The sequence below is a fragment of the Ovis canadensis genome, chromosome 12, assembly GCF_042477335.2.
Source record: "Ovis canadensis isolate MfBH-ARS-UI-01 breed Bighorn chromosome 12, ARS-UI_OviCan_v2, whole genome shotgun sequence".
Classification (NCBI taxonomy): domain Eukaryota; kingdom Metazoa; phylum Chordata; class Mammalia; order Artiodactyla; family Bovidae; genus Ovis; species Ovis canadensis.
Window position 1 is genome coordinate 68463732 of NC_091256.1, and position 21362 is coordinate 68485093.

General features: G+C 46.6%; 1 protein-coding gene across 1 annotated transcript in view; it reads left to right on the top strand.

Moving 5' to 3' along the window:
• The first annotated feature begins 13823 nt into the window (after positions 1-13823).
• PAPPA2 (pappalysin 2) overlaps positions 13824-21362 on the top strand; it is a 318373-nt gene continuing 310834 nt past the window's right edge. Inside the window, exon 1 of the mRNA XM_069546135.1 lies at positions 13824-15398. Within this exon, the coding sequence (XP_069402236.1) occupies positions 14477-15398 (922 nt within the window). The 5' untranslated portion in view covers positions 13824-14476. The remainder of the gene's footprint in view (positions 15399-21362) is intronic.

Sequence of the window (21362 nt, forward strand, 5' to 3'; positions counted from 1 at the left end):
TCCATTCAGTCTGTGTTTTTTGGTTGGAGTGTTTAGTCTATTTACATTTAAAGTAATTATTGACATTTATGTTCCTATTAGCATTTTCTTAATTGTTTTGGGTTTGTTTTTGTAGGTCTTTTCCTTCTGTTGCATTTCTTGCCTAGAGAAGTTCTTTTAGCATTTGCTATAAAGATACTTTGGGGATGCTGAGTTCTCTTTAACTTTTGCTTGTTTGTAAAGCTTTTTGTTTTTCCATCAATTTTGAATGAGATAATTGTTAGATAGAGTAATCTTGATTGTCGGTTTTCCCTTTCATTACTTTAATTGCACCCTGGCACTCTTTTCTGGCCTGCAGAGTTTTTGCTAAAAGATCAGCTGTTAACTTTATGGGGATTCCCTTGTATGTCACTTGTTGCTTTTCCTTTGCTGCTTTTAATATTTTCCTTTGTGTTTAATTTTTGTTTGTTTTATTAATATGTGACTCAGCATGTTTCACCTTGAGTTTATCCTGTATTGCACTCTCAGCGCTTCCTGGACTTGACTATTTCCTTTCCCATGTTAGAGAACTTTTCAGCTATAATCTCTTCAAAATTTTTCTCAGACCCTATCTCTTCTTCTTCTGGGCCCCCTATAATTTGAATGTTGGTGCATTCAATTTCATATTGTCCCAGAGGTCTCTAAGACTACCTGTAATTCTTTTCATTCTTGGTCTTTATTCTGCTCTTCAGCAGTTATTTCCACCATTCTATCTTCCAGCTCACTTATCCATTCTTCTGCCTCAGTTATTCTGCTATTGATTCCTTCTGCTGCTAAGTCGCTTCAGTCATGTCCAACTCTGTGCGACCCCATGGACGGCAGCCCACCAGGCTCCTCTGTCCCTGGGATTCTCCAGGCAAGAATACTGGAGTGGGTTGCCATTGATTCCTTCTAGAGTATTTTTAATTTCAGTAATTGTGTTGTTTGTCACTGTTTGCTTATTCTTTATTTCTTCTAGGCCCTTGTTAAATATGTTGAAAGATTCTTCTATTTTTTCCATTCTGTTTTTGAGATTTTGAATCATCTTTATTATCATTACTCTGAATTTTTTTTTCAGGTAGTTTGCCTATTTTCTCTTCATTTATTTGGTCTTGTGGGGTTTTACCTTGTCCCTTCATCTGCACAATATTTTTCTGTCTTTTCATGTTTTCTAACTTATTGTGTTTAAGATCTCCTTTTCCCAGGCTACAAGGTCATAGTTCTTCTTGCTTTTGATCTCTGCTCTCAGTGGGTGAGGATGGTCCAAGGGCTTATGGAGGCTTTGTGTTGGGAGTGACTTGTGCCTGCATTCTCGTGGGAGGAGATAAGTTTTTTCCCTCTGATGGGCAGGACCTTGTCAGGTTGTGTGTTTTGGGTGTCGATGCGCCACCTGTCTGCTTATGATTGGGTCTATTTTCCTATCTTGCTGATTGTTTGGGTGAGGCATCCAGCAGTAGGTGCTGCAGGCAGTTGGATGATGCCAGGTCTTGGATTCAAGTGGAGGCCTTCATGGGCATTCTCACTGATTAATACACCTGGCACTCAGGCGTTTGCTGGTGGTCTAGAATCCTGGACTCTCCACTCCCACCCCAGAGACTCAGACCCAGCATCTGATTGGGGAATCAAGATCCCACAGCTGTTTGTCATGGAAATAAAGTGGATTAAAACAAAACTAAGAAACAAAAAATGAAACAAAGACACATGGCAAAAGAAAAATAAGGCAAATAAAAACAAAAACAAAGGAACACACACAAAATAAAACAAAAGAAAAGACCAACAAAGTACAAGAGAGTGACCCAGTGAGCAAAGGAAACCAAACAATCATACTGACCAATTAAAAACAAAATTAACTAAAACAAAAGACAGAAAACAAACCAAAGCAGAGTGTCAACTGAGAAATGAAGCAAAGAAAACCAGACAAACAAACAGAAATGGTAAAAAAAAAAAAATAGAAAAGCAAAATTAAAGAGCAGTAAATAAAAGAACTATGTCTATTAACGAAAAGCTACAAGAAAAGAACCAAAATAAATAAATAAATAAATAACTACCAACAAAACAAACAAACAAAAAAATCTCAAAGAACTGCAGAAAGCCAAAGTAGAAGTAGAAATATGTAAAAGAAATAAAAAATGTGATTTAAAAATGTTCCCCAAAGCCTAAATAAAAATAGTGATAATAAAAACAACAGAGAAAAACAAGAGGAGGGAAAAAAAGCCAGAATCAACCACAGAGCAAATCAAAACATGAGAATAATAGTAAATGTTTTCTTTGTGTCCCAGCTATCAGCTCCCTTTCCCCCAGCTAGAGGACAGAGCCCACCTCCGCCTCCCTAGGAGGCCCTCCTGTGCTGGGGAGGGCTGATTGCTGGACCTGTTTTGGGGACAGCTCAGACTTTAATCTGGTCCTATTCCTGTGTGTGCTTGTCTCCAGTGTCCACAGCTTGCAGAGCTCTAGAGGGTTTTCTTTTTTGGGTACACTCATTGTCCTTTTGTATATTCCAAAGACACAGAGTCTACCTAGTTGATTTTGTGAATTTAATCTGCAGCTTATTTAGCCGATGGAGTATTTTGATTCACTTCTTTAGTTGCTCCACACCTGGAGCTCAACTGTGATTTTATGCCCACCTCTGCATGTGGGTCATCCATAGGAGTTTGCTCCTGAGGCTGCCCTGGAGGATGTGGGTCAGCCGCAGAGAGGACCAGATGAGGAGGTGGCATGGCTGCTTGGATTGCAGGGACCCTGGCAGCACCAGGAAAGCCAGAGGCCACCAGCACAGGACATATGGCTCTAGTAGAATTCTTTTCTAGCCTCTGGGAGCTTACATTCAAAGGGCTTCCCTGGCTGATCCTTCTCTATTGCTCAGTGCATCAGGCACTCAAAGGGCCGCTCTTACTGGGGTCTTTCTTTATTGCTCATCTGCTGGTGCCAGCATGCTGGGGGGAGAGAGGTTACAGTGGTGGCTCCAGCCCCTGCCCATGACTCAGGAGTAGCAGCCTGCTTCCGTACCCACTTTCCTCCAAAGGCATTCCCCACAGTGGATTTCCACCCTCCCATCCCCTCAGGCCATCGCCCCATAGTCAAAAACAGTCCTGGCTCCCCCCAGGGATTGCTCTCCCATCCCTGCCTCCAGCTCCCAGCCACTGTGCGCACTGGGGGGCTTGCATCCCTGTCTTGGAGTATGCAGGGCCATGGCACGGATGGTCTGTGCTGTTCTCACTCCATTCAGATTGTCACAGATCAGCTGCCTCATTCTCTGATAGTCTCAAATGTTTCCCCTCTGTCCCAACCGATTGCCCCGGATGCAGGAGTATCGCCCTGCTTCAGCTTCCCAACCCTCAGCTGCAGGTCTTGTCCCCGCTTTCTCTCCTTCTCCCTTCTTTCCTTTATCCTACAGAGCTGTGTGTGGATCCACATATTTCTTTCCAGTTGTCATGGACTTCGGCTGGTATCAGCTGGGGTTTTATGAGAACGGCTGCATCTGTAGACGTGTTCTCGATGCATCCATGGAAGGAGATTTGCTCCATGTCCACCTACCTCCACCATCTTGTCAACTCTCTGTTCCTAATTATTATGTATTTAACCACAAACATTCTAACCCAACTGAGTTATGTCCTACAATAATACTTTATTTATTTAAATAAATAAAACATGAAAGCAACACTGATTTATAACAGTATATAAGTTCCATGTTCACAACATTCTTTTTCTACTTCTCTATAGCCTACAACATGCTTACCACCAAAAGGTATTTTTCATCCATCATTGTACAGTGGTCCCCTTTACTCATTTCGCTCTCCTCCCAGACCCTTACCCTCTGCTAACCACTACTCTCTTTTTCGTACTCCCATGCTTATTTTTGTTTGATTTGGCTTGTTTCATTTTGTTTGTGTTCATTAGTTTTTCATATTCCACATGTGAGTGAAATCATATGATGTCTTTCTCTGACTTATTTCACTTAGCATAATACCCTGAAGGTCTCTATTTATTTTTAAGTAGAGGGAGCTTAATGGAATGGAGTAAACTGCTACTTGAGCAAGGAGAAGTTCCCTGGAAGATATTTAGGAAGATGATCATTTGACAGAATGCGTTCTATATATCTTTGTGTGTATATGAGATACACGCAGTTCAAAGCACTATTAAGGGGTATATACTTCAGCTTTATCACCAAATACCATAAAAATTGCAGTTAGAGGCCTCCACATGGCTTCCTTCCTTATGAATGTTGGCAGTATGTCAAGAGCAAATATATATATAAGGTTCTGTTAGATTTGTCTGTATAGTATTTTGGCCTTGAATTAGTTCTCAATGGGGGAAGTGCTGCCCCCTAGGGACATTTTGGGAAACAGCGAGCGTGGTTTTGATGTCACAATGATTGGAGGTTACTACTGGCATTCAGCGAGTAGGCGCCAGGGCAATGGCGCCCCACTCCAGCACTCTTGCCTGGAAAATCCCATGGTCGGAGGAGCCTGGTGGGCTGCAGTCCATGGGGTCACTAAGAGTTGGACACGACTGAGCGACTTCATTTTCACTTTTCACTTTCCTGCATTGGAGAAGGAAATGGCAACCCACTCCAGTATTCTTGCCTGGAGAATGCCAGGGACAAGGGGAGCCTGGTGGGCTGCTGTCTATGGGGTTGCACAAAGTCGGACACGACTGAAGCGACTTAGCAGCAGCAGCAGGAGCAGTACTGCATGAATAGTTCCACTAAATGTATCATCCTGCCTCCTGTTTGATTCTTGAATGCCTGTCAAACATTCATGCAGATGAAAAACCCATTTATCGTGATCTGAGTCTAGGAGCTAATTCTACATTTAATATAAATGCTGAATAATAAAAGTATTTTTTTTATACTTCAAATATACCCCCCAGGAACGCAACCATTATGTTTTTGAAGGAAGATTGCCTTTTGATTTGTTTGCAAATTTTACCAAGAGTTGTTTCCCGTTTTGGACAGTCATGCCGTTGATGACAGTGCTGCTTATATTATTGAGTCACCCATACATACACCTCCATTGGTCGGCGTTTGGAACCACTTCAATTATGCTGACTCTATGAATATATACTTTACTTTGAATGCAAAATTCAAAATATCAGTATAAAGAAAAACACCTGTAATGTTTGGTGAATATTTTCTTCTCTCTCTCTCATCTGAATCTATTCATAAGTAGCTTCAAGCATTTGATTGCTTCATTTTACATTACTCTTTTAATGCAGTTGTGTCAGAAACATTTATATATTGAAATTCATTTTACTTCAATGTAAAATATTTTTTAAAATATAAACAGGACATTAAGTTTTTTAAAATTATGTAAGGTAGGTCATACTATGTTTGGATTTTTAATATGGAATGTTTGCTATAAAAATGAGACTTGTGGGACTGTCAGGAATGGGGATGATAGATTTAGATAGACAAAAGAGCAATTGGGACATATGAAAGGCTTATCTTTTGAGTACAGTGAGAAGCGGCATCAAGATGGGTCATTGAGAGTGATGAAAAGTGTAAGGCTTGTGAAGGAGAACATTTGAAGGCATTGACTTCTTCATAGTACTCATGTTTTTCTAATACTTACTCTGTGTCAGATACATTGCTGAGAAATGGTCCTTATTACAGCCTCTCACCAACGGCACAGGCATGCTCTTGTCCTTAGTGGTGGCGCTGAAACCTAAACCAGACCACTCAGGCCATGCTTGTCATCCAAGTACCTACCTTCTTAACTGTATGGACCACATTAGCTAGAGTTTAGTCTGAAAAAGAGAAACTTGAACTTTTCCTGGCACCTACTGGAAAGGGTCTCTGTTGAATGAGTTGAAGGGCATCTGACAGCTTAGGGGCTCAGCTGGTTTGTGTTCCTGCCTCCAGCTCTGACTGTGATCTATGCAAAAGCTGGGCTGGATTGTAAGAAGGGTACATTTCCTCTCTCATACACAGGCCTGCTCTCTTTGTTGAAGACATCTGGGGGGCATATACATTTTGAAATATTTATACACGGACTACATTTTGGCAATTAAATGACATGAATACAGCTCAGTATTTAGAATCTGGGCTAAAACCTGGAGTTCTGTATCAGAGCTGACCTTAACATAGGAAGCACATATTTTATGATAGTTAACAGACCATCAACTAATAGCTGTTATGAGTATTTAAAGTTTGTATCAGTTATAATAAATAGACAACCCAACATTTATCCATCTTGCATGATACCTCCCAGATGGAGTTAATGAGTTGGAGGAGTGACTGGTTTTCCATTTATGGCTGGTTGGTTTAAAGTCCCCTAGATTTTCAATGTGAATATGATGGATAGGGTTGGGGGAGGGCAAGGGCAGTGAGAAGAGACACTCACAGGGATGTGTGAATGGTACCTTAGCACTGGCAGAGGTGCAGGCTGTACCTGGCTGCTGCTATCAGCTGGGTCATATTTCTTAGAGGCTTTAGACCCTTAACAATGAGAGACTTAAGGGAGAGATCTAAGAAAAGTCTTCCCTTTACTCCAGAGAAACCACTGGGATGTCCTCAGCAGGAAAAGTCTGGTTTTGGTGTGCTGAGAGTCACAGCATCATCACTATGCACTTATGTCCTCCATGGAGAGGCAACATAGGATAGTGATGGAGAGCAAGGACTTCGCAGACAGGTAGTTCCTTCACAGGTGGATAAGTTCAAATAAGTTGCTTGAACTCTATTACCTTAGTTTTTTCACCTAAAAATGGGGATCATAGTGGAACTATCTCATAGATTAGTTGTTTGATTAAATGAAATAATTTATGTACATTGCTTAGTACATGCTACTTTGAGCACATAGTAGGTACTCAATAGGTATTAGCTGCTACTTCTCTTCATGTGAGCATGAGAATAATAAAAGTACCCCCTCAGAGAATCGTTGCAATATATATAAAGTGGCCAGAACTCTGCCTGCCATATTGTAAGTAATACATGTTAGTTATCACTATTACTATCATTAATACTATTATTATTGCCACTGTGGGAAATTAGCGGACTAAGATTCTAGCACAGTATCAAATTTAAAACTTGTTCCTCGTAAGTGTTTTCACACTAAAACCATGTGTTCTAATATTTGAATTGCTAAATACATGGAATTGGCTCATATGTAGAGGACACCTATATGTATTAGAGCTTGAAAACTTCCCACACACTATCCTTGTTTCTGCCTATTGGTGTTCCAGTGGAGTTATTAATACATTTGAATATATGGTTTTCTTTAAGGACTAAAATAAGTGTCGTGTATTCATTGTTACTGTACACTTGAGTCTCTGGGATATTTATAGAGGTGGGCAATGCCCCCCCTTTTTTTTAATAACTGAGCAAATAAAATCTCAGAAAAGTGTGGGGTTGAAAACTTAGAGAATGTCAAGTGTGACCTGGAAGGGAACTCAGCATCTCACGTTCCAAGCTCTCATTTTGCAGATGGCTCAGAGAAGTTCAACAGCTTGCCCAAGGACAGGCAGCTACTGAATGGCAGAGCAGATCATTGACTAGTGCTCACTTGGCGACTGCTTATTTGATGTGTTAGAATCCTTTGGGTTGATGGAGCTGGGACCAGGAGCCAGCTGTGCCCTGTTCAGCTTGGTTCCTTAGGGTCCCCTCAGCCAGTAGGCAAGGGGATCCGCAGAGAGTTGAGGCCCAAAGTGGCCCCAACCCACCAGCGAGCAGTGTTAAGCTCTCCTTTGGCCTTTGGACACCTGCAGGATATAGACAGAAGAATCCTGTATTCAGAATTAAAAAAACCCTGGACTTACCTCTGGCTCCAGTTTTCTATCCCAGGTTTACTGAGGTATAATTTACATAACAGTAATCTTTTTTCTTTTAGTTTACAGTTCTTTGAGTTTTGAAAAATGCATAGAGTCACGCATTGTCACACAATCAAGACAGTGAACAGCCCAGTTACCCCAAATCCCTTTGTACACCTTGTATTCCGTTTCCCCCCACCAGACCTGACACCCAGCTTCTGGCAACCACTAATCTAGTCTATCTCTATTGATTTGCTTCTTCTAGAATGTCACATAAGTGAAATTATACCAGATGTGGCCTTTGAGTCTTTTTTTTTTCCCATGTAACACAACACATGTAAGATTTGTCCCGGCTGCATTCTTAGAGTCTGCAGGTCCTTGAGTAAGTTGCTGAACTTTCAGCTTCATTGTTCTTATCGATAAAATGGGCATAGCACTTGCCTTGCATTTTTGTTGTGGTTAGGAAGAAAGAATACACACCAATGTGCACCAGTTCAAAGGAAAAGCAAGTATATACAAGTGTACTTGTTGTTCTTGTTATGAGGCTGCCTCTTGAAGAGGTTCCAGGTACAAAGAAAACTCTAATTGAAGCAGAAACCCTGCAGAGCCTTTGTTTTTCTGATGAGCAGGGCAAGGTCTAACATCTCTGCTAAACGTTTCCCCTGCCAAAGGGCTGTGCAAACTGGCTCCAAGATTTAAAATGTGGCTGGCAACACTTCCCCAACAGAGATATCACTAGGGGAAATAGATCTCTGGCTTGTTACCTCCAACAGGCAGTTCTCATGGGGTACGGAAGCCTAACCTATGGATGAACTACTCTGATCTCGTTGGATGAAGAAGCCCCTTTGCAAGGCATTACCACTCACATTGATAATAAAATGGCAATAGCTTTGTGGAAAAAAGATATGATTATCTAGCATAGAGAGCAACAAACAGTTAGACAAAAAGATAGGGGCCTCTCTTGGCTTCAGATGCACAGGGGAGAGGTTGAAATTCAGATCTGCACTTTCTTCTGCATGTGATTCTGAGTTGCAGAGCACGTGTGACCAACATACCTTCCCTGGGCATTGCTGCCTGAGTGAGGAATGGGAGGGGCCCGCCTTCGATATTACCCTCCCATCCAATGAGCATGTGACTGGCTGACAGCAAGACAGGTGTATACCAGAGGAGGGAAACCCTGGCAGGGACTCAGGAGTCCTGGTACCCTATCTGGCCCTGCCCATTAATTGTGTGCCTTCACTCTGTTCTCACCCACGGAAAAGAGGGGTATGTTAGGTCACCCTGAAGGGTGACCCCCATGAATGATAGAGTAGCTGACGCCCAGCTCTGTGTATGGAAAAGGGTGTGCACGCATGCCCAGTCATGTCTGACTCTTTGCAGTGCTATGGATTGTAGCCCGCCAGATTCCTCTGTCTATAGAGTTTTCCAGGCAAAGAATACTGGAGTGGCTTGCTATTTCCTCCTCCAGAGGATCTTCCCAACCCAGGGATTGAACCTGCATTTCCTGTCTCCTGCATTGGCAGGCAGATTCTTTACCACTGAAGCCACCTGGGAAGCCCATATAGGAGGGGGTGGGTGCAGAAAGCAACAACCCTGAGCCTTTAAGTGAAATCCTTCAGAGAAGCTCACTCTTTCCAGCACTAGCTGAATAAGATTCCAATAAACATATTGCTGAAATGTTTGTTTCCGGGTGTCATTTCAGACTTCAAGTAGCTAAAACAGATCCGGTTCCTATATATAGATACTGCATTTGGTTGTGTTCTGGGAGGTTTTTATTACTATGCTCCCTGGCCGGCTCCCAGCTGAGCTTTTCCCTCAAGGGATCAGATTTTGGAATCAGAAAGTCAGAAAGGATCAGTGACCATATTAAGGGGTCTCTCTCTCTCCTTCTCTCTCTCCCCACTGTGGCTCTACACTGCAGGTGGACGCCAGCGTGGACTGGCTCCTCCCTTTTGCTCAAAGACTCTTAATAATAATGATGACAATGCTGATGGAAACTGACCAGCCCCACTATGGCAGCAAATACAAGCAAAACAGCCCTGACAGTCCTGGGCTTAAAGGAAACATAGTATAATTTGGGTTGAAATGAAGTGCAGATTGTTACAAACAGCTCAGTTTTTAGATAACAGGACCCAGGACTCTCTGAGGATAAAAGCAAAGACAGCGGGTAGTAAGGGGGGGGGGGGGTGGGTGAATGGGGGGGTGGGTGAGTTCTGAATTTTACTCCTGAATTCTCCAGGGGAGGAATACTGGGAATAAAAAGGTTCATGAAGGAAGGTGGAGGTGGGGATTGGAGGAAGAGATGTAGGCAGGGAAGCAGGAAGGGGTAAGGGGCTTACTTAAAGAAATAAGGTTGAACCCTGGGAGTCTGATTTTTTCCAGTGTGTCCGATCACTAACAGCGAAGCCCTCCACTGTATGCCCTTTGTTTTCCGTCCAGGAAACCGAGCCTCTGCCCCACTTGACCGTGTCTGCCTTCACCTGCCCTCTGGCTCCTTTCTGTTCAGCTGCCACGGGTCTGACTGCCTTCCTGGCCTCCACATTGCATGTGCCTCGCCACCCCTTCCCTTTTCTTCTTCCTCTCTGTCTCTTTCTCCCCTCCTCTCTTCGCTGCTTTTCTCTTTCAGTCCTTTCTCCTCCCAGACTCTGGTCTTTGCCCTTCGCTCCCCCCTCCCCGCCCCCTTCCATGTCTCCCTTTTTCTCTTCCATCCCTCCCCCCACCTCCTTTCCCCTTTTCCTTCTTCCCTCCCTCCTCATTCCTCCCTTCCTCCTCTTTTGCCCTCGCCCCCTTCTGCCCTTCTCCCCTTCCCTCCTGTCTCCTCACCCCCATCTCCCCATCCCCTCTCCCTCTCCCCTCTCTCCCCTGCTTCCCCTTTCCCTCCCTCTCCCTCTCGGTCCTTGTTTATCTGTAAGCTCCAATTTCTTGCCTTATAGATTTACCTGCAGAACAAGACACCGCTCCTCTTGCAAAAACTGTTTAAGAAATCCATATCCTCTCCCCTTCATTCCTTGGGCATTTCAGAAATGATATTCCTCCCCAACTACCCCCGTCAAAACAAAATAAATTCAGCCAGCTCCTGCTGTGTGTCCTTAGATCCATTCCTTCTAGCTTCGCTGGTTTGAAAGCCTGTACCCTAGAAGGGGCCTCCTGCATTTGCTGGCAACCCTGCTCCAGTCTGATCGCCACAGATAGTGCTTTGGAGTGAAAAAAAGGGGGAAAAACCCTCTCGTTGGAGATTTCAAAACAGATCCTACCAGCTTTCAAATCTGTGCACTTGTGGAGTGGCAGGGCTTGGGGAAGAGGCGTAGGAGACTTGGGGTGCGGGTGTTTGTCATAAACAAATAAGCCACAGGATTTATACATATATATAAATGTGCGTTTCCCTTGGCGTGTTTGGTGTCTTTCTCCCTGGCATCCAGGGTGGGTGGTGTGCAAGTCTGACTTCTCTCACACTTTGACTGGGGTCTGGCGAGTGAACGTGCGTGATGGAATTGAGGAGGGGGTTGCTGGGTTTTTGATCTGATTCACTTGACAGATTATTTGAATCCAGCCCACCTTTCCGCACATGTCAAACAGATGGGATCATTGTTAAAGCCTTGGGAGAGCCGTGGCTGAGTGGTGGGTAAGGCAGGGAGGGGAAGAGAGGAGGGGGACGGTGCAGAGGGGGTGCCTTCCAGTAGCTTTGTGTTTTCACACGTTGGAACTGACAGGAGCCCTTCTTCTCCGTGGGGGGTGTTTTGGGGGCACAGGGCTGATGAGGGGTGGGATGGAAAGGAGAGAGAGAGGTGGGGTGTTGGTGGGCAGGGTTATGATGTCACAGCAAAAGTTACAACAGGAGGAAAACACAGAAATGGTTCAACATTTTTTTTTTAAACTTTGGACTGCCAAGAGCTGAAGGAGAGTGGTGAGCAAAGGAATGAAGGGGAGAGAGAGAGAAACTAAACTGGAAGCTTGAGTTTTGTGTAGCTTCTTGAAACCTTATGAATGGATTACTAGCAGCTGAGAACCAGGAGAGACCTGTAGGGGATGCAAGATCATTCACACACTAGAAGGGGGAGAAACAAACGCACGGCGGAATTCTTCCTTGCTGTGTCTCCCTCCTTCCTGAAATGAATGGTAGGAAACCTTTTTCTGAGGGTCCTGGGGGTGGCAGAAGGGAGGGGCAAGTTAACTTCTCCTCTTCTTACCTAGGTATCTTCCCTTCATTTAAACTAAGGCTCCTCTCCTTCCTTCCCTCCTTTCTGCCCTGGTTTCTCTCTCTCTCTGTCTCCTCTGCTTTCTGTCTTTCTCTGCAAACCCCCTACCCCTTTCCAAAGCCCCAATCTCTATTGAGCTGCTTTGGTGGGAGGGAGGGGGAGGTGGAGGAAAGGACTGAGGCAGAAAAGGGAAGGAAGACAGGGAGACGCTCAGAGGAAAAGGCACAGTCTAGGATTGAGGGATTTCTGCTTAGTGATATCCACGTGCCTGAATGATATCTTCTTTAGGGACTTGCCCTCAAGCTTCAGTGGATGCTGCATAGGGAGAGAGGGCACACCAGCGATGGGGGTTTAGGATCCAGCATCTGTAAAGCACATCAATCAGTGCTTAGCTAGGGTAGAGGAATTTAGAAGATGATGACGGGACCCAAGGCAGAAGAGGCAATGTGATCTTACTCCAAAGTAATGTGGGGCTGCATGTTTTATACGTGGGCAACACAAGCAGTGATTTTAGAACTGTAAATGATTTTTCTTATTATTGAATGAAGGACCCAATATATTTCTCTACCAGTTTTGTACTCACCCCTGGTCAAACACCCTTACCTGTATTAGAGAATTCAGACCCGCTCAGTGTGTGTGTGTGTGTGTGTGTATGTGTGTGTGTGTATGTGTGTGTGTGTACGCACATGTTTTTAGGGGGTAGGACTCCTTGAGATAGCTTACATCTAGGCAAACAGAATTTTGGAGGTTAAATACACATTATTTATTTCCCCATTCTATCCATTCATTTCAAATCAATGAAAAAAAGAGTTGTTTGGGTCTAGCTGCTGATATTTGTAATTTACTTATTTTGAGTGTCTCATTTGTTTATTTGCTCACTCAGCATATGGTGACTTTTAGTAACTTCAGAGTGAGAAACTTGAGCGAGAATAAGAAGACCTATATGATGCCAATCCATGGCATTTCCTCTGAATGCTTCCTACAGCAGGATAATTGATCTCTCCTTTCTCCCAATGGCTAACATGAAGTGAATTTGGGGTATTATCCTTTCAAATCCCAAATGATTGAAATAAGAAAAGAATACAGGATATGTGTGGCAAAACAAACAAACAAAAAAAGTGAGGCAAGTGGTCCCTAAAAGAGTGGTGTGGGTTTATTAGGCAGTAAGCAAGTCTGTTCACAACACATGTGTGAGTGTGGGTATGTGAGTGTGTGTGTGTGTGAGAGAGAGAGAGAGAGAGAGAGAATACATACAGAAGAGAGTGCTTCAAAACAGTATTGATTGTTGGCTATTGATTGTGTAGGCTGCGGCTGCTGGAAGGGAAAGCGGGAGATGTTTACTGGGGAAACCAAGAGTAGCATCTGTCCCCTGTGCCTCAGTGAGGTGGGGAGGTTTTCAGGAGGGAGGAGGGGACAGGCAGTAGGTGGAGAGATGCACCGAACTTATTAGCTTTGACATCATCATTGTCTTTAAATGAAACAAACAAGAAGATAATTACAGGCAGAGAGAAAGGGAGAGAAGGGGAGCAGGAGGGACTGGAGAGGCCAGGTCCCCTGAAGGATATGCTCTTCTTCTCATTCTCTTTTCCATCTTCCCAGGGACCCACAAGACTCCCAGAAGGTGAAGTCAAGGGCTCTCAGGCTCATAAGGTTATTAGGACTCCAGACTGGCAGCCCAGAGGATAACTTTACGGAGACTTGCCACACACCAACAAGTTGGAAGGGGATTAAAAGCAACCTTCAACACTCACCAACCCCAGGCACAGAGCTGAGGGACACATTCTGACCTGCACAGGCAGACTGGAGGCTGGATGGGGAACTGGCTGAGGAGGACATCTGGAAGTGAAGGCTAAGTACTGGCTGGCATTTTTTGTGCCCCCTAGGTTCTTTTTTTTTTTTTTTTTTTTGCCTTTTTAGATAGTAAGCATCAAATTTGTGTCTCTGTATACCAGTTTTTCTAGCAATTTGTTGGAAGGTGAATGTATTTGAGGTTAAAGACAACAAAGAAAAGGTAACTCCTAGGGAAGGAAGGAGGATAAAGAAGAGAACACTGGAGGCTAAGATTCTTTTTAATAACTTCAGGTAGTGAGTGGTATGTGTGTGCGCAAATGTGTATTTGAGAAGATTTGGCTCCTGCCCACGTGTCCCCCTTCTGGTATCAACAAGGGGAGGAGCTATTGAAGAAGGGGGGAAAAAAAGAAAAAGAAAGAAACCTGAGCTCTCTGGAAGAAATTCAAAGGAACCCAGAGAAATGGACTTCATTCTTCAAGGACTGAACTAGAGCAAGGGGAGAGAGAGAGAGGTCAAGAGACATATATAGGGAGAGGCTGAGGGACAGAGGCTACGCAGTCACAGCACCCAGCGCAGGCAGCCAGGAGAGGTGCTCTTTGGGGGCTGCTTGAAAAGTCTGGTCCCTGAACAAAACAATTTGCCAGGGGACAGTGAATCCACAGCTAGCTGTCTCTTCCTCTTATCCCCATCACCCCGGTGTGGTACCCAGAAGCTGACTTCTGGTGCTGTATAAAGAGCCGGGGGGAGGTATGATGTGCTTCAAGATTCTGAGGGTAAGCCTGGTAGTCCTAGCTGGGTGGGCGCTCAGTACTGTCAGCTCGGAGCTGGGCTGGACGCGCAAGAGATCCTTGGCCCAAAGAGGGTACCTGAACCAGGTGCTGTCGGAAGGAGAGCGCTGTTGGCTGGGGGCCAAGGTTCGAAGGCCCAGAGTTGCTCCTCAGCATCACCTCTTTGGGGTCTATCCCAGCCTGCCTGGGGACTACCTGAGGCCCTACCATGCAGGAGATCAGGGAAGGGACCATGTAAGATGCAGTGAGCCGGATGCCGGGGGAATGGTTGTGAGCTCTGTGCCCCCAGACCCAACTGCAAGTGCAAGAAAGAGGAGTGAGGCTGAGCAGCCAGCTGCTCCGTGGGGAGGGGACAGTACTATTGGGCAGTCGGAGCTACTGGGAGATGATGACACTTATCTTGGTGATGGAGGATCCAAGGAGCCTTTAGGTGAGGCTGGGACTCCAGAAGGCACAGCCTTGGCTGCCACTGTGATCACCAGCTTCCCATGCCCAAAGGAATCCGGACCAGACACCCAAAGGAAGGGCCAGACCAAGACCAGGCGTCGGCGCCAGGTGGTGAAGGGACAGGCAGGAGGCCTGCGGGGAGACCCTGAGTTTGCGCCCCAGCACTTCCAGCCGTGGCCTAAGCATCCCCTCACGCCTAGGGATCGAACCGGCCCATCAGAGGGTGGCATCCGGAATGGTGGAGGGGACCCCTCCTGGGAAGCAGAGACCGAGACTGTGAGCCCCCAAGGAGGACTGCCTGTCTTGTACTTCTCTGGGAGGCGGGAGCCGCTGCTGCTGCGTCCAGAAGTGCTGGCTGACATTCCCCGGGAGGCGTTCACAGTGGAAGCCTGGGTGAAGCCGGAGGGAGGACAGAACAGCCCAGCCATCATCGCAGGTAATCACCCACTCCTGAGCTTTCCGTAGTCTGTGGGGTAGGGCTGGCTTCTGGTTTTGGTGAGGTTAGACATCGGGGGCAAGGAGGGGAAAGGGGCAGAGCAGAAGAGCCAGGGAGGGCTGGCCAGGCAGAGGGGGGGAAGGGCCTCTATTCATCTGCGCAGCAGAATCCCAGACATCATCTGCGTTAATGACCCTATAACCACAAGAGCACTTGCCCCTTGTATTGATCTCCTGTGCTCTATATATTGTGATGGCACTTAGGAGACCTCCTGCTCACTTTCTCATCCCTCTTTAAAGGGGAAGATATCTGGTTCTTTGTCAGTGGGGAAGAGGTGTCACACTCGATTTCTCATAGTTCAGTGTGAGAAACCCAGGCAGCTCTGAAACTACATGAAAGTGTACAGACCTGGGCAGTGAGTCATGCCTGGGCTGGACTAGGTAGTGAGGAAACAAGGCTGCCGGGTACATAGCCAATGGGTCCTGGTTGGTTTCCTTTTCTTCGAGTAGCCCTGGAATGTAGCAGAAAGCTACTACCTTGAGCAGGTCCTGGAGTCCCCCTTGTTTTGTCCTAAAAATCACGTGCCCAGCCTGGGACTAGCAGGTCTGCTGGAAAAGGTGGGCACTCACAAGCCAGGACCCTGGTTTCTAACCTGGGCTGTTGTAAAAGGGACCAGAAATGCACCTTGTATAATTCTATGGTCTTAATCAGGAACAATGTTTGGGAACACTCTCCACATTTACTTTACAGTATACCCGGATCTTGGCTTTCATGGAAAGTCACCCAGAAGGACAAAGAAAAGAGTGGGATTAGGAATAACTGTCTCCCTTGCCTTAATGGGGGTGGGGGGGGGGGCAGTTGGGGGCGATTGGTTTCAAGCAAGGAGTGGGTAAGGGATTAGAAGTGATACACGATCATTCAGTGTCTCTGTATCCCTTTAGAGCCCCCACCCCAGGACAGAACCTCACACAAAGCTAGGTACATAGTAGAACCACTTTCATTTTATAATCTGGATTGTGCACAACACCCTTTGATGCTTGCCAGTCCCATGACATGGATGGGGAAACCAAAGTCGTGAGAGGTGTGCCTGGGGCAGACAGGGAGCGGAACTCCAGAACCCCTGAAGGGGCTTGACAGCTCCCCATATTAAAGACTTCTCAGGCTGCCGGGAGCCTGCAAATAAGTTTTAGACCAGAGAAAGAAATCTGGAAGGAGGGAGCCTCTTGCGATGGTGTGTTGCTGGAACATCCCTTCCGGACACGCTGTCTTCCCCTCTCTTTGGCTGTAATTTCTCTTTTGGAAGCTGGGATTCCCAGACACTGAGCACTCTAGACTCTTGTGGTTTTGCTTGATTTTATTTTGGGGTGGGAAAGGGGGTGAAGGGAGAGGATAGAGAAGGGGCTGGGCTGGATTATAGGTTGGGGCAGAGAAAGAGTAGAAGGAAATCCTTATTCTGAGGCCAAATGGAAGAAATAATGAGATGATTATCTGATCGGAGTTGGCAGCTTCACAGTTTTTCCCAGATGACATCTTCTTGCTGCCTAATCTCGCTTCCTAGTACCCATCTGCCAGGGAAACGTGTGCTTGCCGTCTAGACCACGACTCCACTTACCCCTCCTCTGGCAGTAGCAGCACAGGGACCTGGGATCAGTTCCCTGGCTCTGAAGAATCAGAGAAAGATCCAGCAGGAATATAGGAGGGAGGCTCTAAGAAACCAGTGGTCTGAGTTAAAATTCAGACCTGAGGGAACAGTTTCTGGACAGTGGGTACCTGACCCCTGTTCCTGAACCTTCTGGATCCTTCTGTTCTCATTCTCTGAAGAGAGGAGAACAGGGTCAGGATTTGGTTCCAGTTATAGGGCTGCCCTCTATGGGGTCGCACAGAGTCGGACACGACTGAAGTGACTTAGCAGCAGCAGTAGCAGCATAAGGCTTCCTAAGTGGCTCAGTGGGTAAGAGAATCAGCCTGCAGTGCTGGAGAATCAGGAGACACGTGTTCAATCCCTGGGTTGGGAAGATCCCCTGGAGGAGGGCATGGCAACCCACTTCAGTATTCTTGTCTGGAGAATCCCATGAACAGAGAAGCCTGGTGGGCTACAGTCTATAGGGTCACAAAGAGCCAGACAAGACTGAAGCAAGTGAGCATGCACACACATAGCTTTCCTTAATGCACCACCCCTCCCCCGCCAGCCCATACATCTCCCTCCCATGCCCACCTCCACTGCCCCCTGCCCCCCCCCCCCACCTTGCCACAGCGCTTACTCAACTCCTTCTCCAAGGTGCCCATCTGAGCCCTTGCCACCTCCCTGCTGCTGCTGCTAAGTCGCTTCAGTCGTGTCTGACTCTGTGTGACCCCAGAGATGGCAGCCCACCAGGCTCCCCAGTCCCTGGGATTCTCCAGACAAGAACGCTGGAGTGGGTTGCCATTGCCTTCTTGCATGTAAAATTAGGCAGGAAATCTTTCGCAGACAGTCTAGCCTCTGAGGTTTCTTTCTCTTCAAATCAAAGCATTCCCGGAGCTGTGCTGGCATGTCCCCTGTAGGTCCACACCAGAAAGACGGAGGGCAGAGAATACTCAGGTCTGTCTCCTCTTCACCTCTCACCCTGTATCTTTGTTCAGATTTGTGCACCTCAGAAAATATTCAGAAAAGATTTAGGGTAAAAGTCTGGGAGAGATAGGGGCTGAGAACCCAGCCTTCGTTCTTCAGGATTCTAGCAACTGGGTTCCCAGGACATAAGCATCCTTGTTGACTTGCTGTGGTCAGCTCCATATGCTCTCCCTGGGGCCCCCTGGGCTGAGAACCATGAAGGGCCAAGGGTAGTCACCCCCAGGAATAAAAGTCTCCGATTTGCTCATCTACTCACGCCTACCAACAGATCAGCCCATCTTCACTCTCTGACCCTAGCCCTGGTCCTTTTAGCCGGTACCTGCCTGTTCCTGGTGGAGAAGGCAATGGCACCCCACTCCAGTACTCTTGCCTGGAAAATCCCATGGACGGAGGAGCCTGGAAGGCTGCAGTCCATGGGGTCGCTGAGGGTCAGACACGACTGAGCGACTTCACTTTCACTTTTCACTTTCCTGCATTGGAGAAGGAAATGGCAACCCACTCCAGTGTTCTTGCCTGGAGAATCCCAGGGATGGGGGAGCCTGGTGGGCTGCCCTCTATGGGGTCGCACAGAGTCGGACACGACTGACGTGACTTAGCAGCAGCAGCAGCCTGTTCCTGGGATGGTTGGCCTTCAGCTGTTGCAGAATGACCACAGCTGAACTGTGCTCCTGAGAGGTAAACACAATTCAACCCCGGGAGTTCTGCTGCCCCGCTGAGGATAACCCAAGATGCTACAACACTTGGCTCCCACACTCTTTTCTAACAGCTCTCAAAACTCAGGTTCTACCTACTTAACCTAGGCCCAGTTTTCTCCATTCTCCACCTGCCAAACTCGGGGCATTTTCTCCTCGGCAGAGATATCAAGTGATTCAGTTGCCCTAGCCGTGGTAAAGAAACCATCCCCTACCCCTACCCCGACAACCAACACCCCCTCCCCCTCCGCCCGCGGCCCTAGACAGGAGGCCTCAGAGAATACTTCCTACACAGAGCACTAGGTGGCAGTGTTGCTTCGTGCACAGGAGAGTAGGCGGTGCCTTGGAAGCCAAGTAGTGGGGAATGCAGTCTGAGGACTGTCCCTTCCCAGGCCTCTGGGAGGTATTTGGTCATCCCCTCCCAGAGCGTGTTGGTAGGCATCCCTGAGGGTCGGCTTCATACAAGTCTCTTTGCAGGGCCCATGTGAAAGGGCTCAAGTGGCATTCTTTGGGTTTTGACTAACCGGCACTTGTAACAACTGTAAAGAAAACAAAATCAACTCGAGTTACCTCCCTCCCCTCCACCCCTAACTCCCACATGCTTCCAAAATAGGAAGTTTTTGGATTCCGGGTGGATTGCTGGAATACTTTCATTTAGGGCTGAGAGGACAATGTGGGCCTCACAGGCTGTAGGTGTTTAGCTTCTCTCTGGCCCCTGGAGGGGGAGCGACGGGCCCCCCCGCAGCTTAGATCTTCTGACGTTGCCAATCTCCTGTAGCTCTGACGCCCGGCAAGCAGGAGAGGACTGTGTGTGGCTGCTCCAGTGTCAGGCCTCCATAAAGATCAGGGGTCTGGCAATTCAGGGATTTGTGGCCACCGAGGAGTAGCCTGGGGTCAGCAGCCCATTTGGACGGGCTGTTGGAACTCAGCTGTGGACATAAGTCAAATGCTGTCCTATCCTGGTGTGAAATCTTTAAGCTCCAGCACCCAACCCTGAGACCATCCTCTTTCCCTCCTTCTCAACTTCCTTTCCTCTCCTTCCACCCCAACACACACAGAAGAGGAACTTCTAATAGGTTCCTCCTCACCCGTAATTGATTGCAAATGTTCCCTGAAGTTGCCCAGCTGACTAACCACCTGCAACTCCAAGTGGCCGGAGGCTGAGTCAGTAAGTCCATGGCGGGACTGGAGCCCAAGCCCACGCTTCTTCATTCAACAAATATTTATTGAGTGCTTTGCCATGCAAAGCAGGGCAAGGCTCTGTGGGGGAATACAAAGATGTCTAAGAAACTGTCCCTGACTCGAAGATGAGTTTTCCTTCTCTGAGGATCCAGGTTGAGGAAGAGATCCCAGGGCAGAATTTGGGAGTCAGACCTGGAATCAGATTCCATCTGACACTTATCAGTGCTGGGATCTGTGGCAATCCATTCAACTTTTCTGAGCTTTGGTTTCATCACATGGAGAAATGAGAAAATATCTCAAAGAGTTGTTATAGTATTTAAAGAAGTCACATATGTAAACTGCCCAACACAGACTTGACTGTAAAATTCATTTATGAAGTGGTATTAACAGCAGGAGGTGATCATTGCTAACAGCAGTGCTAACCTGCCAACCTGTAATCTTTTCTTAGATAGGGTATTAATTTCTTAAGAATTTAACTTGCTCATCTGTCCAGCAGGAATGGTGGTAAATAGGGTTGGTTTTTTTTTTTTTTCAAGATGGTCTCAAGATGATTGAGAATGCTATTGAGGCAGTGGCTTGAAAAGACTTTTTTTTTTTAATCTTTTTTTTTTAGCCTTGGCTATACTATTTAGTACAGTGGACAATGGTCCAAGGCTTTTTGGGGTCATGCACCCTTTTGGGAATATGATGGAAGCTCTGCTCACTTTTTAGCAATATGCTCCTGTCACATACTTCATGTAAGTTTCAAAGGTCTCTGGATTTCCTGGTAGGAAGGTCAGCATTTGCTGACCTTGTTTAAGGCATATGGATAGCTTTTTTGTTTTGAACGACCCCAGAGAAATGAGATTTCAAAAGACACTGTAACATCCCCTTCTCTCAGTAAGGGAGCAGCAGCCCCAGGGTGAGGAGTTTTGTTGATATGGGGTGTGGAGCTTCGCAGAAGGCAGATTGACACACGGAAGTATCCACAGAGAGGTAAAGAACATAAAAGGAAGGCCATGTGTGCTGCCTCCCCTAGTATCCAGCAGGGCTCAGTAACGTGTGAAGCACCACGTCCATACCTTTCCCAGGGCTCCTGTGAAGATAAGGTTTCCATTACCCTCCTCCTCAGCTGCCTCTTCCTACACTGCACTGGTGGTCAAGGTCAGAGTGTTTGCCCTCGTGGGACCCTGAGGAATTGCCCATTTTATTCTCACTTAGTTCTGCTCCTTGATCTTGCCCCAGACATGCGGTGAAGTCATAGTAACCCTGCATGAAAGAACTGTGGGCGCGAGGTTGTTGGTCTCTGGGGGTGGGTATACCCACTGTGATGGGAATGGGATCCATGAGTCTGCTTGTGTGGGCAAGCCGTGCGCCCTGATGGTCCTAAGTTAGCATCTGTGTGCAGAAGAGTCTATCCTGTGGAGGTGTGGTCGTCCGGAAGAGAGGCATTGTCTGGTTTTAGAAGGAAAACAGATGGTCAGGCTGCCCCCTCCTTTCACA